At 38.0% G+C, this 20,125-nt stretch overlaps 1 protein-coding gene across 12 annotated transcripts in view; it reads right to left on the bottom strand.

Annotated features, from left to right (window-relative positions):
• camkmt (calmodulin-lysine N-methyltransferase) overlaps positions 1-20,125 on the bottom strand; it is a 796,752-nt gene that overhangs the window by 422,487 nt on the left and 354,140 nt on the right. For 5 of the 12 annotated variants that reach the window (XM_062968937.1, XM_062968947.1, XM_062968938.1 and 2 more), the window contains one exon: positions 15,289-17,801. The exons of the other annotated variants lie outside the window; for them this stretch is intronic. Coding sequence is in view for 1 of the 5 variants with exons in the window: in XM_062968938.1 (XP_062825008.1) it covers positions 17,730-17,801 (72 nt within the window). In the remaining 4 variants the exon portion in view is untranslated. Of the gene's footprint in view, positions 1-15,288; positions 17,802-20,125 lie in introns of those variants that run through there. 12 annotated transcript variants of the gene reach the window in all.

Below are 20,125 nucleotides of genomic sequence, written 5' to 3' on the forward strand. Positions count from 1 at the left end.
CACACAAAGACATAGAAAAGTTGGATCAGGTTCTGGAAGGACATTCAGGATGATAAGAGGTATGAAGATCAAGACAAATGAGAAAATGTTGAAGGAGTTGGCATGTTGAGTTTGGTAAAGAGAAGACTGAGTGGTGATATGATCACACCCTTTCAACAGCTAAAGACAGGTGGGTACAAGTTTGTTTTGGTTGCCCCAAAGGAGAGGACAAAGTCTATAGGTTTTAAGTCATAGGAAGGTAGATATTTGATTTTAAGGAATCTCTTGACAGTATTAGAACCAGCATGGTGTAGTGGTTGGCACCTTGGACTATGACTGCAGACCAATGCTTGCTTGGCCATAGAAACCCACTGAGAGACCTTGGACAAGCCTCAGCCTTAGCCAGGGTCAAAAGCAAAGCTCTTCTAAACAAATCATGCCAAGGTTCTACCATGTAGGGTTCTTGGAAGATTATTTAAAATAACCGACCAGAGTGACTTGCTAAACTACAATCCTCAAGATTCATAGGACAATGGTTCTCAACCTGTGGGTCCCCAGATGTTTTGGCCTTTAACTCCCAGAAATCCTAACAGCTGGTAAACTGGCTGGGATTTCTGGGAGTTGTAGGCCAAAACACCCGGGAACCCACAGGTTGAGAACCACTGCCAAAGGATGTAGCTATGGCCGATAAAGTGGGATTAAAGTGTTAAAACTGTATAGTATGACTTCCCACTGAATCATGATGCTCACTTGGTGAGTTTAGGTCAACCTCCCTCTCTTTTTCACCTCATCTGATCTACCTCCCAAGGTTGTTATGAAGATAAAGTAGGGATGAGGAAAGCTCATCCCTACCTTATCTGCTGCTGCCTGTGGCTCACTAGAGGGGAAAGTAGTGTATAAATGACACTCATATGGAAACCTCTTGCAAGGTTCCATGCATAGTTTGATACATAATATCCATCTTTTAGCCACTCTTATTTGAATCAATGGCTGTCAACCTAGTTATACTCTGACCATTGTTCACTTCTGACTGTTGGGATCAGAAGAGAATGCTGACATCTCCTCCTATGGCCTTGGCCGTGTCACTTACCTCTGCACCTCACCAGCCTATACCAAAAAAAAGGAGCAAAGTGAGGGAAGACTCATACAGCTGTTGCCGGCATTAATTAGCTAGTTTGCAAAGCCTTTTGAACATGAAAAGGTGCAACATTGTCAATGTTCTGTGCATTATTACTGTTAATTAAAACACGCCATAATTGCTCCTCACTGCTTCTTCCGACTTTGATGTACTTTGTTTACTGTTTACTAGGAGTTCTTCCCTCCCTCCCTGTTCTGTTGCAAAATCAAAGGCGTTTCAAATCAAGAATCCTACTGCCATGATTAATTTTTCTCCCTTCACTTTGCATATTTGCTTCCTAGAGGAAACAAACCCACAGCTAAGGCTAATGATTGCTGCTATTGTCTCTTCATTAGTAAGAATGCAAAGCCTGATGCTGTTCTTGATAGGAATTTAGGCTTTCAGAATTGGCTCCACACCCAACCACCCCAAGGTGCTTCTCGCTGGAGACTAATTCTAATCTCCCTAAGGTTGGGCAATTTATTTTTAATGGTCCACCTCTGAGACATTCATCTAAAACTTCTGCTATTACATTTCATGGATTAGAAGAGTCGCTAATAGGAGTATTAAGCAGGTTTTTACACATTTAAAGCTTTTAGCATTACGACACCACCACCTGAGTCAGCCTGAAAGGCAAAAGGGTTCTTGATGTGGAATAAAGGTGCACGGCCCAGCTCTCGGTTGGTGGATTTCTACCTTTTTTTCCAGAGCAAACTGTAATACAAACATAAATACAAAGTGATTAATCCTCTTGGTTAAAAGAGATCTGGAAATGTAGGAGCCCTGTAAATTAAATACTACATGTTCATAGATGAGTGATCCCTAACCATGTATTATTTACACTAATATGATTTTGCTCGAAACTACTGTAAGATTTATCTAAATTAAAAGACTTCGAATGAGCAAAGAGAGAGAACCAATGTATAATCTGGCTCATGAAATCTTTATGACAAGTTTTATATTTTAGTAGCAACACTATAATGGATGTCTTTAAAGACCATTTTCAGGCCAGTTTGGGATTACTTCATGAAACCACTTGGGAAATTAAACTGGATATAACATCTCAGACTCTTTTCTGGATTGCTATGGAGGGATAATGTTCCCCTGCCAATTGGTACCTCAACATGTCCCATCCCAATCAAAAGTCTTCAGTTATTAGTAGAACTGCCTATTTTCCAATATTTAGACTTCAATAACGTGTCCTCAAAATGATTTGCAAAAGGAATCTCCAAGAAAAGGACAAAATATCGTCATGCCTCTAAACGTGTTTGTGTAAATGTGTTTGAATATCACATAAGGGCTTGATCTTCCATTTTAAAAAGGGTATCATAGTATTGTAGAAATCCAGCAAAGTGAAGCATTTAGGGATGTTTGTTTACAGAAAATAGAAGATAAATGGAAAGGTACAGGCAAACAACAAAGGCTACCAAGGGGAAAATTCCTCTCGTAATATTAGAATTTAGGGGTTTACTATTGAATTCATGAGTTACACAGTCTTAAAAAGAGTTTTTGACAATATAGAGTAGATGGATGGATGGATAGATAAAAATATGTATTTAGTATATACAGTGGTCCCTCACTACTTTGTGGTTCACTTTTCGTGCCCTCACTGTTTTGCATTTTTTAATAAACACTAAATAATAGTATAAATCATAAAATAATAATAATAATAATTTTTTAAAAAAAACTTTATTTATACCCCACCACCATCTCCCCGTGGGGACTTGGGGTGGCTCACAATGTTACAAAAGTAACAGCACAAATACATTAACAATATACACAGTTTAAAACACAAGAAGATGATAAAACAGAAGTTAAAACAAAGGTTTATACAACAGTAATAATATCAAACAACCACCAATGCAATTCAGTCAACTTCAAAGGTGGGGGGGGGGGGCTATAGCAGCAATATAAGATAAAATCATTAGATTAAAATACCCTGATGAAAGGAACCTAATAACATTCAGAATAGAATTATAATGAGGCTGGTCATCTAATAGCTGTCTCTCCAAAGGCCAGCCCAAACATCCAGGTTTTCAATTGTTTCTTAAAGGATGGTAGGGAGGGCGCCAACCTAATCTCCCTGGGGAGGGAGTTCCAGAGCCAGGGAGCCACAGCCGAGAAGGCCCTCTCTCTCGTCCCCACCCTCTTTCTACTTCCCTCCTAAGGAGAAGCCGAAGGAAGGAAGGAAGGAAGGAAGGAAGGAAGGAAGGAAGGAAGGAAGGAAGGAAGGAAGGAAGGAAGGAAGGAAGGAAGGAAGGGAGGGAAGAAGCTGAAGGGAGAGAAAAGGAGGCTGAAGCAGCTTTGTTTTTGCCTCACAAGGCATGCACATGCTTGAGAGGTGAGGAGGGACAGAGATGCTATCTGCCAGTGAGATTGTAAACCACACAAATAAAGCGTCCCTACTTCACGGATTTTCACTTTTCATGGGTGGTCCTGGAACATAACTCCCGCAATAAGTGAGGAAACACTGCACACACATATGGTTGTTTATGGACTTCTATGCTCACTTTCCATTAAACAGCATTGCATTTTCAATTTTTTAAAATCCAATAATAAGACCAATTTGTAAATCAGAGATGAACATTATGGTCCCATATATAGACTTTAAATGTTCATTAAAAACAAATGTATTCCTATAAGAATCCATTAAGTTATCCATAATTCAAAATTCAGAGTAATGCATACTCTCCAATATTGTACAAATGAAAACTGGTACATATGTGACAAAGCAACATCTAAGCATAATCAAGGTGACACACATTATTCATGAGGAAGAATCCTCAAAGTAGGAGAGACTGCAGCAGTTTGCATTGCCAGACTCTACTGAGAAGGTGAAAATTCTGTCCTCCTGTCCTTTCTCCCCACTATGTTAACTGAGTGCAAATTCAGTTTGTACCATTTGAAGTAATGCTAGAGTGAAGGGGAAAAATGGGAGGGAGGCCTCTTCTACACTGCCCTATATCCTAGGATCTAATCCCTGATTATGTGTTTTAAATCGGATTATATGAGTCTCAACTGCCAGATAATCTGGGATAGGCAAATAATCTGGGATCTGATATGGGGTATAGGGGCAGTGTGGAATGAGATGAGGAGACAGAAACTGGGACATTTCAAAATCATCTGAAAAAGTGAGACAACAGATGATTACAATAGAGCCTCACTTATCCAAGTTTCTGGATTATCCAAGCCATTTTTGTAGTCAATGTTTTCAATATATTGTGATATTTTGGTGCTAAATTCATAAATACAGTAATTACAACATAACATTACTGCGTATTGAGCTGCTGTTTCTGTCAAATTTGTTGTAAAACATGATGTTTTGGTGCTTAATTTGTAAAAACATAACCTAATTTGATGTTTAATAGGCTTTTCCTTAATCCCTCCTTATTATCCAAGATATTCGCTTATCCAAGCTTCTGCCAGCCCGTTCAGCTTGGATAAGTAAGACTCTACTGTAATTGTAACTGTCCCCACCAAATCTGGAAAGTTGGAGGGTATGTATATGCAGGGGCTAAAATGCTGGGCCTTGATGTGAAGAACCAGCTTTCACAAATCACTGAAGATCTCAGTATCTTCAGCTGGTACAGCATTACCAATTCAGAAGATCTGCTACATTAATTCATTTTTTAAATTAGATTTAAATAGCTGGATTGAACTTCTGCAACAGTCCTTATCCTTCCTTTCCTCTCCATACATCCTCAGAGAGTCCTCCAAAACTCAACAACACATTTGAGAATACAAGAGAGGCAATAGCAGAAAAGAGAATCAACTTCACGCTGCCTCTCTCCATGGATGCTAGCTTTTAGTTGGTTGCAGGAGTTTCACCCAGAGAAGAAATTTTAGCATAGTAGCATATCCTCCAAATGTTTCAATTTGGCTGAGAGATTCACTATTCATTTTCTTCTCACTCTTCTTATTCCAATTCTTGCATACCAAGGGTACTTCTACACTGTAGAACTAATACAGTTTGCTACCACTCTAACTGCTATGGCTCAGTGCTGTGGAATCATGGAAGTTGCAATTTTACAAGGACTTTAGACTTCTCTGCCAAAGAGTTCTGGTGTTTCACCATACTGCAAATCCCAAGATTGCATAGCAATGAGCCATGACAGTTAATGTGGTGCCAAATTGCATTAATTCTACACTGCAGATGTGCCCTCAGTAAAGTAAGACTTGCCTTATTTTTTTAAGGAACCTTCTATAAAAAGGTAAAGGTTTTCCCCTGACATTAAGTCTAGTTGTGTCTGATTCTGGGGGTTGGTGCTTGTCCCCATTTCTAAGCTGAAGAGCCAGCCTTGTCCGTAGACACCTCCAAGGTCATGTGGCTGGCATGACCTTCCCACTGGAGCAGTACCTATTGATCTATTCACATTTGCATGTTTTCGAACTGCCAGGTTGGCAAAAGCTGGGCCTAACATCGGGAGCTCGCCCCGCTCCCTGGATTCAAACCACTGACCTTTTGGTCAGCAAGTTCAGCAGCTCAGTGTGTCACCAGAGGCTTCATCTATAGACCATTTAAAAGCTTCTTCTATGGTAAAATGAATCCAGATATTTCTTTCATAAGCTTCTACTTTTGTTTTGATTCCCATTTTGCTGGCCATATCTACACTTTTTAAAAACATTTTCGGGACAGCTGGTGAGTCAAGTTTATCTAATTTCTCCATTCCTCTGTTTTTCTATTCATACATGCTAAGCAATTGTTTACCTTGCCTGTTGTAGGCAGACATATACAGCTCCATAAAAATCAATGGGAGTGGAATCCTATTCTTTCCCAGCTTGCAACATGTATTGAAGACACACTGCTTCAACCTGATACTGAAAATCTATATTTCTCTAGCCCTTCTTCACAATGCTCCCAATGGCAATGATACTAAAAAAATCTTCCCATTAGGCAGAGGACAAGGTGAAAAAGGAGAGCCGGTCTGGCATAAAAAGATTTTTGTGAGAAGAAGTTACTTTATCAGAGGCTTTGTTAACTCAGGCTGGATCTACCTTGCCATACAATGCTGTTTGAACTGCATTATAAGGTCAGTGTAGACACATATACTGCAGTTCAAACTTGTAGTAATCTAGACTCATATAATGCAGTTCAAATCTTTGTTCTTTGTATTTTAATATATGTATTTCATAGGATTAATTGGAACTGTCCCCACCATTTTATATAATGTTTCATGTTGAGGCGGATAGAAATAAAGAAAGCAAGTCTGGAGGCCCTTCCACACAGCCCTATATCTCAGAATATCAAGGCAGAAAATCCCACCTTATATGAGTCAGATAATCCAGTTCAAAGGAGATATTGTGGGATATAGGGCTGTTTAGAAAGGCCCTGGGAAAGTTTTTGATGGTGCGCCAGTCACATACAGGGTTTAGCTGGACCAGTAGCCTGAAGGTAGAGGTTACCATTCATTGCTTCATATGAAAACAGTCTTGTGAATAAGCACTGAATTATATTTAATTCTGGCTTACCACTTAATAGGAAAAATAGCTGCTGACAATTAGTATTTGCTTTTCTCTTTCTAGAATTTATGATGCCATTATAGTCTGGACTTTTTCTGGAATGTCTGCTTCCATTATGATGTGGCTCTAAGCATGCTAATGTTAGTAACAGTACTAATGGATCCTGTGACATCACTTTTGATATTTTTAAATCAGAGGAGATATATATATATATATATATATATATATATATATATATATATATATACCTAAAAGCCACTTTCTCTCTAAAGCTGTAACAATTCGACAACTGTCTTGGTTACACACCAAGGATTTCACTGAGAACATGTTAGAAGGAATCAGAAAAGCAGAGAAAAGGTCACAAATAAGCACCTTAGGAACAATGAAAGCTTTTCTCCTTGTAGCAGTGGGAGAGTTGCAAAGGGAAGGAGGAGGACGAGGGGGGAGAGAGGGAGAAAGAGAGAGAGAGAGAGAGGGGAAAAAAACCCACACACCCTGAAAAGGTATTAATCAGAAGTGGCTATAAATCCTCTGGAGTTTTTTGCTCTTATAAAACTCCTTGGAGAAAGTCTTGAAGGAAATGCAGGTCAAAGCCCCAAAAAAGCTCTTGATCAGAGATTGCTGGAGGAAAATCTTCCCAGATGCCGTTTAATAGGCGGCAATCACCCCAGGAGTGGGAAAGCCAAGGATGCTTGAGGCATGGTTGCAGTTCCTAATAGGCCTTGTCACACTTAAGGCACCGCAAGCGCCATCCACCGAACAGCTGAAGCTGGCTGGTGATTCATAAAGCCAACAGTTTAAAGTTTATTATGATGAAAGCACTTAATGACAGCCATCGCTACGGGCCCATCATTTATAAAGCTGCGCTGAGTATTAGACATGTAGCATGACCACCAATTTTGTGTCACAATTGCTACCATAAAATGACCTTTGGTGATTTTTGCTGCATGTGGTGGACAGCTCTTCTTTCACATTAGTGCTCTGTGGCTTTTCTTTGCAGACTATTATGCTGTCTAAAGCTTATTTGGCTCTGTCGTAAGCCTCAACCCTTGTTATTACCCCGAAGGCCTGTCTAAAGGGGCGGGGGCCGAAAGGGGTGGGGGAGAGAAACCCTCTCATGTTCTATTATGGCACCCCAATCAGCAATTCCTTGGTTAGTGTAATAATTTAATGCACATATTCTTTCATTGTTATTGCATTGCTTCTCTAAAAGGAGAGGGGGGGAAAGTTCCCCTGTTTTCCGTACACTGCACTGAACATCCAATGGGGTGGAAATGAAATATGCATGTTACCCTATTAGGCGAGATGGGAGTGAGGATTTGGAGTCTTAATTGTCAAATGGATGGAAAAGCATTACGCCAAGGCAGTCAATAATAAATAATAATACAGTTCGGAATAATGCACATCCTGGAGGAATATCTTGGGTCTAAATGCTGCACTTTATAGAAACGTGGAAGATAATTTTACAGGCTAAGGAACCGAGAAATATTTTTTTATGGAGGGGAAAACAAATATTAACAACGTGCCCATTCCTTAAGCCTACTACGGTCTAGTTATAAAATATTTGTATTTATGCTACTAGCACTTCAGTGTCCTGATGTAAAGCTTTGCTATTCAAGTGCCCAGTGCTTGTTCAATGCTTTTAAAATGTATCTATAATTTTATAAATGATATAAAATCTTTTTCTGATATAAAGAAAGGGAGGGAAAAATATTGTTGTGGCACACTGTCATTTGGGTAGGATTTAAAATATGTGATTTCTGCTGATACCTACTACTGTATTGAGTTTTGTATAAAGCTTTTTCCTTCCCAATAAGGTGAATTGTTACATGACAAACTCATCTTCCACCATTATCATCTGCTGTTTGTGTTTAACAACAGGAGTCCCTGCTCGAACAAAACTGTTGTAATGGCTGAACAAATTACTCAGCTGAAAGCTTTTCACCAAACCAAACAGTATTAATCAGCAGTTCTTATGAAGGTGCTAATTAAAAACAATTTTCTTCCTTAGTTTGCAATGCTAAGCCATCTTCACTTGCACTGTTTCCAATATACAGCTACTGTATACACTCACACATCAGGGCCTCTATTAACTCCTGAATCTCCCATTACCTATTTTATTACGTTCCTGTCTTCCAGGTTTATGGGCTTGTTGACATTTTGGATGTCACAGCATGATATGTTTAATCATTTTAAAACTACATTAATTGACGATGGGGTGGGGGGATGGGGGAGAGGACTAAAAAGCCATTTCCAATGCACAAGCTTAGGGAACAGAAGCAGAATAATCTGCTGGGGTTTTGACTATATTAAAAGTCCCCTGAAAATAATCACCGTCCAGTAACACTAACTCAAATTTAATCAGATGCACCTGATGACGTAGGTTCAGTCTATGGATGCTTATATTCTTTCTCTTGGTTGTTCTCTATGATGCTACCATATGCCTTTGCATGTTTTTGGGTGCCTTCAAGTCGATTCCAACTCATGGTAACCCTAAGGAGATTCTATCATAAGGTTTTCTGAGGTGGAGAATGTGTGATTTTCCAAGGCCATGCAATGTTTTTTCATGGTTGAGCAGGGATTCAAATCCTGGTCTCCAGAATCGTAGTCCAATGCTCAAACCACTACACCATGCTTGCTCTCTCCCCCCCCCCCCCACCCACCCACTTTACATACTACTCAAACTTGTGTCTTAGGAAAACATACAATGGCCAACTTGAATTTTGACACTAACCGCTATTTTTTATTGCAAAAAACTGGTTCAGAGAAGGGGAATTAACTCCAATGTTCTAAAGTTGGCCACAGTAATTGGGTATTTGAAAGCTCAGCATCTGTTGAGTTCAACTCAGGTGCATGGGGTCAAAGCAGCGTCTTCTCAGGCTGTGGGCTGCCATCTGGTCTAGTTCATTGCAACTACACTCTTTCTACCTTCCACACAATTCACATTCATGAAGGGGCTATCATATCAACAATTTCTGATGGGCACACATGGTAAATGGCCAAGCATTGGACTTAAATCTCTTGGCTGTGAGCCAGTTTATGACATACACAAGAAGTATTAATAGTGAAATATGTTCAAAGGGGATAATGCGAAGTCATTATATAGGACCAATGTTTCACTCCATGGGCAGATTGGCAGCCAGGCTTATAAGAGATGACAGTGGGAAAACATGATATGTTTAGCCTGGAGAAGAAGTTGAAGGAAGATCTCTTAGCAGCCGCTAAACACCTGAAGGGATGTTAAACAGAAGATAGTGCAGGATGTCTTTCTATTCCTCCAGAGAACACAACTAGAAGCAATAGTCATAAGGTGGAAGTGGAAAAGACTCCTACTAAACATTTGGAATAACCTCCTAATAGTACAAACAGTTTGACAGTTTTTTTTGCTACAAGTAGAGGGTCCAGAACGATATTTTATAATTGCATCGTACATTGTATGTTCAGCACAGAGGAGAGAGTTGACCATGATTTTTGAGGCCCCTTCTTATTCTATAATTCTCTAATGACAACAGAACAAATTGAACATGTGGGCATTTTGTAGATTGGCCATGATTTCCATAGGCAGGAACCTGTCTGTCAAGTCTCCAGGCAACTGCATGCTTTTGATAATGAGGGCTAGGAGTTGTGAAAGCTCAAGCTTCAGTTAATGTGAGCCTCAGGAAAGGTAACCCTGTAGTATCCTTTAGTGCTTTAAAGTACAATGACTGGCAAAGCATTCCCACTTTGAGGAGGCTGGAGTTCTCATGTTCTAGTTTATGCAAGAGGTTGTGCAAGCAGAACAAGTGCTTGATTCTGTTTCACTTTTCTCAGCTTCCTAGTGCATGTTGTAAAACAGCCCCTTTGTGATCAGAGAACAGCTGAGATCCAATAGCACTGTTGGTTACTTTTTCCAAGCCTCACAGACATTAGAGCACACCCTGGTCCCACCAAGCTGTAGATTCTCTTCCATGGGTATAGCATAAAGGGTTACCAGATGCTTCCTTCTACAACATCCCCAAAAGTACATGATCTGTGGTTACCCCCCCCCCCCCCAATTATCTACAAAGTTGCATAAAATGACCTATTCAGTTCTATATAGATTGGGTCCAAGTTATCTGAAGAACCTTATCTTCCCATATGAGCCTTACTGAGCCAAAGATCTTCAGGGGAGGCACTTCATTTGCTCCTACCATTTTCACGTTTGGTGGGAACTTTGTAGAAGGCCTTCTACTTTACTTTGCTTCCCTGGAGTTTTATTGTAATTTTCTCTGTTTTGGAAACCACTGTGTATGCAACTTTTGGGGGAAAGTCGAGGGATAAATGGATGGATCTCGACCTCTTCTGCCTCAGGTAGAAAAATGTATTGAACTGCCCTTAGCTTCTGCATGCACAGGGACATCTTTGGTTCTAACGTGCTGTAAGTGCTGTAGATTAAAAATGAGAATAAATTGGACACATCTTCATAGAAAAGGAAGTACTATTTGTTGTATTTCTTTTTCTATGAAGATGTATCCAAGTTTTTCTATGGTTTTAAAGTGTTATTCCTGTTTAATGGTGAGGTATTTATTTTGAAAGTAGTTGCTACACTCCAGAAACTTCATTTTGGTGGCTGTCACAAGCTATTTTGAGAACTGATGAGAAATTCATTGAAAAATTATAGCAAAATGTGCTGCAGGATGTCCCGCAAAAACAAAGTTTTTTTTTCAGTTTAATAAATGTTTTCCTTGTTTTTATAATAGAACCAGTTAGGAAATGACATTTATAACCCTGGAACAAAAATAATGTTAGATAGTGTAGTTGGCACCAAATATGCTCTCATGTGGTCCAGACTGATCCTCCAGAGCACTGTTTTGCTACTCAAGTAATTCCTATCAAAAGCAACCACACAGTTTAGATTAATGGTGTGGATGATTTGCACATCAAGTTTATCCAGCTCAACAGATGTAATATGCAACTATGGCCTAAACAGAATTTCAGATGAAATCCATCAATCTTTATATTTAATATTCACTCGGTATTATGATGCAAACTGGTCGCTACTGTAACATCCCAAGAAATGAGAGATTTTGTGTCTGGGGAGAAAAAATAGTGGAAGATATCAAACATTTTTTGACTGACTTCCCAGCATATGCTGAACTTCGACAGAGATATTTACATCCATTACTATCTAATTTTAGGTCCCCCAACAGAAATGCAAGGACAAGAAAGATCCACCATAATCAGAGTAAGCCTTTTTATCCTAAAAGCTTTCAAGAAAAGAGCACATTTCCTGAAAGAAGAATCAGGAAAATAAGATTTTGACAGCAAACAGAAGGTCAGCTGCTGTCCTCCCATCCTTTTTGCCTTGTTTTTATTTAAGTTGCACTTTGAAATGGTCATATGACTGGACAAACAAATAAATTATTATTATTATTATATTTAATATTCAGGTTGTGACATAACATGGCCCTATGGTGATTTCACACCTGCATATTTGACAATTTGCAATTTGTTGTTTTTTGTCTCCATCTGGATGCTATGTACATTCTTAGGAGGTACATAATGGCTAGATTGTTGTGTTCCGTTTACTCTGTTACTGATACTTTCAGATTTTATATATATATATATATATATACACACACACACACACACACACACACACACATATATATGCATTTGATAACAAATCTGGAACGGATCTGATTTTATGTTTGAAACATATATTTTAATTTACAATGTATTTTAATAGTTTTAACTGTTTTATGTGCTGTTTTATATTGATTTGTATGGGCATCTAATGGTTGCCACTGTTGTAAGCCGCCCTGAGTCCCTTCGGGTGAGAAGAGCGGGATATAAATGTGATAAATAAATAAATAAATAAACATTGAAAACCCAAATGATCTTTTATGCATACAAAATATAGATTGAACAGATTGGGGGGGGGATAAACCCAGGTTAAGAATGATTTTTTAAAATAACAGCCTATGAATCGAGTCTGGGTAACCACTTGAATTCAAATTAGTTTTTGAAAGGGATTGTAGAACCCGAAATAATGTGACTTAAAAACAGCCACCTTGCAGAGAAGTGATATCAACGTCAGTCCACAATTCAAACAATATAGTCCTATTCAGATGATGAATGGTTTTAAATAAATGCATGGGAGGGGGATCAAGGCTGAACCCACTGAACTCACATATTCAACCAAATCTCTGATCAGTCTACTCATGTACAATTTGTACATGCAAAGATCCTGTGGGAGTTGTATGTACACTTGATTAAGGTGTTTGGCTAAATTCATGGAAGTTGGAAGTGGAGCCAGTGGACATCATTTTGTTTCTCCCATCCAAAGGGGTTAATGAAATACACATCTTTACCTGTATACTTCCCATGGGAATTACCTATGGGTTGAATCCAGTCTTAGTCATGCTTAGGGTAGATCCATTAAACTCAATGCAGTCAGTCAGTGAGTCATGGCAATCTTAAGTTACACTGATACTCTTAAGTCTGTTCTAAGCATAACTACTTTTCAGCCATTCTGTTCAAGGGCATATGTGTAACTCAGTATAGAGCATATCTGATTGCTTCTCATGTTACATGCTTACTTTTAAAAACAAAAAGGTGGTTTCTTTACTTAAAGTACAGTGGGAGGATGCTGTGAATTCAAGACAATCTTCAATGGCTAACAAAAGTCAGATTTTGCAGGAACACTTCAGTCTTTGGCTAACCTTTTTACATGCACTCTTCCCACTAGGAAACAGTAGAAAAAGACGAATGAAGTGTCCCTAGGAAGACAAATATGCGTAGGTACTTTAAGAAAAACATAAATTATATTCATGGCCCTTTTTCTATTTCCTGGACTTCTGGCTTCTAAATTTGACACTTACGCAAGTGTTGTGCTTAATTCTTCCATTACACACAGCTAATTATCAGTTCCCCTCCCCAAACTTTTATGTATTATTATTCATTTATTTCATTTATATCCCATGTTTCTCATTATGCAGGACTTTCATTTTATCACTCGGGGCCTTCACCTTGATCTTCTTCAGTCTATATGTTGAAAGAGTCACTTTGGCTTGTCATATGGACAGTGGAAGCATTTCTGAATTGAACAATACATTTAAAAAACCTAACTAGTATATAGAAATACATCAAGTCAATGTATTTTTAAAAAAGAACTGCTGAAGCAAATCAACAATTTATTTCTTCGGGAAAATTTTAAGGTTGTTTTGTACAAGATTTGTGATTTTTCTGTTTTGGATGTGAACCATATTTGATAGATTTTAGATGAAAATTGGAGACAGATTCACAGGATAACATGCAAGCCTTACAACCTCTTCTTCCTCCCTAAGCTGCATTCTCCAACAGCCCTGTAACCATACAGCATTTAGCCTACCATTATCCATGGCTCATTATTCTTTTCTTTTTTTTTCCTGGATAGGTGAGTACACATAAAAATGAAACTTCTAGCTAAAGTCACTACCATTTTGACTTTTTTCATAATGCTTCTGAAGAACACGTGAGGACTAACATCATTTTTGGCCCTAAAAATGACGCTGGATGCTAGTATTGAGCAATCAAAAGACTCACAGTTAAAATATAAAAATAATCTATTTTATAAATTAAAAATCAAGAAAGGCATGGAATAAAGGATTCTGCTGGAACACTAGCTGGATATCCCTGGTTATTTTGCCTTATCTCTGTCCATCCATTCAGCTGTATTAGAGAATGAAATACTATAAAAGTGCCTAATGGTACTTGATCTGGCTACTCTTAACCTTATGGAGGGAACTGCGGAGTCCTCAATATTTCATTGGTTGGTATGGACACATTATAAGCACTCATCCTTATACAAATTTCCATCATGTCATCTTTGGTCTGAACAGCTAGAGACCTCCTGTCATCCTTTTTGAGCTGATCTTGTCCTACTCTCTCTTCCTTTGTGCCATCCCACCTCATCTGGCTTTTGCCTTTTGTCTGCTTCCTTCCTACATGCCTTTATCTGAATTGATTTCATTGGAACTTGACCTTGCCCTCCATCCATCGCTGTACAAGGATCATCTTAGAATAGAAGGACTTTCCATTTGAAAACCTGACTAATTGTCCTTGCTGCCCCAAATGGAGCAGAGTGTCTTTTTACATTATGCAACTTCAAAATGGTGGTGGGTAATGGACATTTAAAACAATGCTGGGTGTGCTGAGCACTAGCTGAAATGTTTACTGTAGAGTGTGCATGGTAATCATAAATGAAAACAATATTTTTTACTTGTAACATCTGTAACATCTACTGAAATAATCTCTGTGCCTTATTTTATAATCTTCCCTTCTCTGAAATATCTGCATTTTTTCTCAAACCCTTTGAACAATGTTAGAAAACCCCACTTTTTAAACTTTCAGAATATCCTCTTTAATGATCCAATGCATATAAATATTTCTTGCTTGCCCATTTTGTATTTTTCTTCTCCTTGTGTCTTGTGTATGCCTCTTTCATGAGTGACACCAGAGCCCTTGCTACTGCAGCTTATGAGGAGGAGTGGTTCCTAAGCTGTCATTTCAATATGAATAAGACTCTCCATCAGCTGCCTATAAGCCATGAGAAAACTTGCACCCGAGTATTGTTTCCATTGGTTGCCAGTCTTTAAGAAGTGGTTTTTACATCTTCAGAATGTGTTTTTAATGCATTCACTTGTTCATTTCAACTTGCAAGCAATACACTAATATGTACCTCTCACCATCAGAAATGTGTGTAACAGAGATTATACAGATGCCAAGTAAAGTAGGACCGGATGTATGCAAATTTATCATCGCGTCTGCTTTTAATAAAGATTATTTTGTGACACGAGAACATCATTGCATACAGATAGATTTTGAAAGCGCCAAACTTTTAAAAAGTTGATTAACATATTTCAGAGAAGAAACACAGCTAAATATTTTTTCAATAACAGAATGTATGCTTAGTTAACCCAATGTAAAAAATAAATAAATCAGAAGGCACATCTCATAATAAAGCACATGTTAGAAAAAGACCACCCCTATGATTTTCTTTTTTACAGTAGAGATCGAAAAGGACTAAAGCAAAATGTTGACATTATACAATGATACTAAACAGCAAATGCTACAGTCTATGGCTCCCAGTCCTTTCATCAATTATATGCATGAGTAATTTAGCTTCACCATTCAGCCTCAGCGCATAAATGTTTGCAGGATCGTGTTCTTAAGACCCCTTCAATTAAACCCTTACAGGATAATAGGCTGCATTTGAGACACCAGCTTGTACTGACATGACAGGCACAGAAGAGAAACAAACAACAATAATTAGTTGTTCATTTTGATATACTTGTTATCTCCTCAGAGGGGGGAAAAGAATGGTGCAATAATTTCCAGGGTCATTAGATAAAAAGTTGGCAAGTTTATCAGTGAACTCTATTCTGAAGCATTTTTGTAGGCATATATTTTGGCCAATTTTATTTTTTGTACCCCCTCTATTATGTGATTTCTTTTTAACAATGTATATTGTTGGTGTATGTACCTACAGGATACACATACAGATTGAAGGCGGGTTCCTTTTCTGACAAACCCCAGCTATCTTTAAACTCTTATCATTACTTCACAGAAATTCCATGCAGTTAAGAGTCTCAATGTGAAATCCATAAAATCCATAAAAGGAGATCTACCACTGAAATACTAGGATAAATGGCTGGTTTGCATTGCCCCTGGTCTTTATCCAACACTGAGAATAGACTGCTGTTTTATCAAAAGAGGAATAAATTGCTGTTATTGTGATGTTAGCCCATCACTTGGCATTGCAATTCAGGTTTTTGTGAGAAAGACATGTATGATCTAACTGCGACTTGACCTGTGCCTTCTGAGATCCATATAGGTGCTCTAATGGAGCATAAAAAGTGTTGAATACAAGGACATGCAAACTGGTGGTGAAGAAATGCACTGGAGGAGAGCAGGGAAGGGAACAAGACTTTTGTGTACAACTCAATTTGTTAAACCGGAGAGGAAAGGCAACAAACCAAAGGTAATTATTTTTTATGTATTTCAGCCATGAACTGCATATTAAAGAAGTTGTATTTACAATTGTTATGGCCAGGATTCCTTTTCTCTTTTTTTAACCAGGACAAGTATTTGGAAATCAGTTACACAATTCAGCAGAGAGGTTTTAATATGACCCAAAATACATCCTTAAACCTGTAAGAAAACAAATACAAACAATTTCATTTTGAAAGGCAGGGATTGATTTTTGGGGGTAGAAATGTGAAGCAAATGTGTGAATTCAGCCAGGTTTTAAAGATGTTTGGATGCATTTTTGGGATGGTATGGGGGCTTAAATGGGAGGATATCTCACGGTTGCTATAGCATTCGGAGTTTCTCCGAGGAGATCTATTTTTAACAAGAGGTCTGTGGAACAGTTGCAGTTAGATTTCAGTCCTGATAAAGGCTCACTTTTCATTCATAGCCAGAGCACTCTCCTTGTACCTAAACAGATAATAAGTACTCCGCACACTCCCCCTTCTTGACACAACACACTGAGACTAATCACACATAATTGGAGAGGAGGAGCAGAGGGCTGGCCAACGCATTGTGTCCAGAGGACAAATGGTCAGTTTATTAGGCTTTTGGTTTGAGGCAGTAATTTCTTATACATCTACGGGGAAAGGACCAAAAAAATCCTGTTGTCAAAAAACATTAAGTAATCAAGCAAAGCAAGTTTGAAACATTTTGCTCTGACAAAGGGAGGAAACCCCATAAGGCAGATTCTCAAGAATAGCATGAAGGACAGAAGGGAGAAAGAAATCAAAATATAGCATGAGGTGCATATAGAATATGAATGCCCATCAATTATCAGTATCTCTTTCCTCATTCACTGGGGCCACAATAAATCCTTTAGCGTTTTACAGTCGGTCAACCACAGCCACAGAGCATATGTTTTCCAATGTACTCAGAAGGAGCTGTTTTATTTGTCGGGATGAAGAAATCGTGTGCGTGATGACAGCCACAAGGAGAGAGAAACTGAGCTGTTCAGGCTTTAAGTCTTATCAGACTGACCAATACAAAAGTTTGAAAAATGATCTACTACTATATATACAGCTCAAGTTTTTAGTTTCTCGAGAACAGAAGATAACTTTTGACCACTTTGATTATTCTTCAAATGGCACATTCATGTAGATATATTTCTCCCATTGTAATCAAAATATATCAACTGCATTTCCTATTTTTTTAAAATGAGAAGAAATGGATAGTGAAGGTTCTCATCATAAATATCGTTTTCTTCTTTTTTCATCTGTAATTTAAAAAACACACAGAACAGCAAGATTAATTTTAATGACGCAGATATAAAATAATTTGATTTTTTGCACGAGTTTTATGGTTTGTAGCAATTATGTATTTATATTTCTCATGACATTTATGGAATCGTCATTAGAACTATACAAATTTTACAGGTTTTTTTTTTGTAATTGTACAACAAAGAACTGTGCACAGGAAAACTAAATACACTCTAATAAATACAGGACGGTGAAAGTGGATTTCAGTAAATTCAAACTAAGATGAAATAAATACGCAAAGGTTGAAACTGTCTGAAAGTGTAAGACACCAGACTAAAAACAGAAATAGCATTTATCGCAATTTCAGGATGTATGAATATACACAAAGCAAATCTTCTTTCAATACTGAAGTAATACAGAATTAAAGTTGTGTGACCCTAAACAATTTAATGTGGTATAAAAAAGACTAGGCTTTTAAAACTAATTTACGCAGCTGTCAGAAATAACATGTTTAGCAAAGCATTATATCAGGCATATATTTTCTACAAGTATAAACTGCATTTAAACAACTATTCAGATTAGACCAATACAAATATAAAGGACATATAGTAAGGAAAAATAAATCCTATTGCTGTTTTCAGCTCTAACAAATTACTGGTTTGCACATCTCTTAACTGCAAAAACAAAATCCAAAACACTTCTAAACCCGAAATTATCCGCATTGGTGGCTGAGATAGCGACACTTTTACTGTCTGTTGATTTAATGTACACAAAATTATTAACGAGGTTGCATAAAAATGCCTTCAGCCTATGTGTATTAGAGCTATATGAAGCATTAATAAATGTCATGTTTAGGCTTAGGTCCCACCTTCAAAATATCTAATTACGTAGATATATGCAAATATTGGTATTCCAAAATGAAATAAAATTTGAAATCTAAACCGCTTCTGGTTCAAAGCATTTTGGATAAATGATACTCAGCCTGTATTTCCTTCTTTTGTGGTTTGAAGTGAAGATTATGACCGGCTTGGGCCATTATGACAATCGATGTTATACAAACAAGGGTCTTTCCCACATGCAATTCTCTAATTCTATGGAAATTAAACATTCTCAGCTATATCAGGTGGGGGGGGGGCCCTTGCTCATAGATGGCAACTGATTCTTTAAATTTTCATCCATATTATTAAAGAATAGAAATTGGTTTTTGAATCCCCTTTATGCGAACATAGATAGTTCTCTCTGTTTGGATAAGATGACTCACATGGTTTTTATTATAAATTTGGCAGCATTTTAGGTGCTAAGTACATATCCAGCTTGGTATTTCAATAAAACTACCTTTTCTTCCAGCAGCAAAAAAAATCATTTTACTTTATACCGTCCAAAAGTGCTCTGGCAACTTTGATAATAATAATTAGCTGACTGACTGTGGCACAAACTTCCCTGGGAACAATACCCCAAATAAACCAAGTGCTCTCAAGTGACCAAACAGCATTTTTATGCCTGTTTTGCCTGGAATTCTAATTTTGAAAATATCCCTTTTGAAGAAAAAAAAACATGGAGTGAACTGTTTCCTGTCCAAAGCTCTCTCTCCAGTTCCAGTTTGTAGTCTGTTTGCTGGGATAAAAACTAACAAGCGTCACATATTCTATAAATATTCTTGGAGGGGGGAAATGACTCCTTGCGAAATAAAACTTTGAACAGGTTTTCCTATGGCAGATAATCCTCTACTCTGGTGTGGTTTGTGTCAGCTGCCTCATTCACTAACATCCAGCAATAATATATTGCAAAATCTGTGAAGGAAACCCATAAAATATTGTTGGTGTTCCGGGTTGTGGCAGATCTGATATGCCCCCGTGCCTCTTTTAACCTGAATTCTCTAGTGACCTCTGGTGGCCAGCACCAAGTATCCATTACAGAGTTTAAGAACAATCCAGATCCAGCCACATCATTCCAGATTAGCAGGGGGACGTTAAACAAATAAAGAAACGCCACAAAGCCATGTATTACTGCAACCTGTTATCCAGCCATAAGTGCATCAGAAACATAACATTATTGTACTCGTATATGCATATAGATCCATTTGCAAACAGTGCATATGTTCTAGTTTGGAATATTATGCAGAGTGTTATTGCCCACATCATGGTTGCACTTCTGAGCCCAATTAATGATTGTAATTTTATGAAATGAAAAAAAAGCAGCCCTCATAAACCTGCCTTTTGAAACCCATGAGCAACTAAAAGCAAATTGTGAATAAAACAATTTTTCAATTTTGTGGGAAAGAGGTTGGGGGACAGCGAGAGAGGCCTATGAGGACTGAAATAAATTATATGGCTGCTCTTAG

Source organism: Anolis carolinensis, chromosome 1, assembly GCF_035594765.1.
Source record: "Anolis carolinensis isolate JA03-04 chromosome 1, rAnoCar3.1.pri, whole genome shotgun sequence".
NCBI lineage: Eukaryota > Metazoa > Chordata > Lepidosauria > Squamata > Dactyloidae > Anolis > Anolis carolinensis.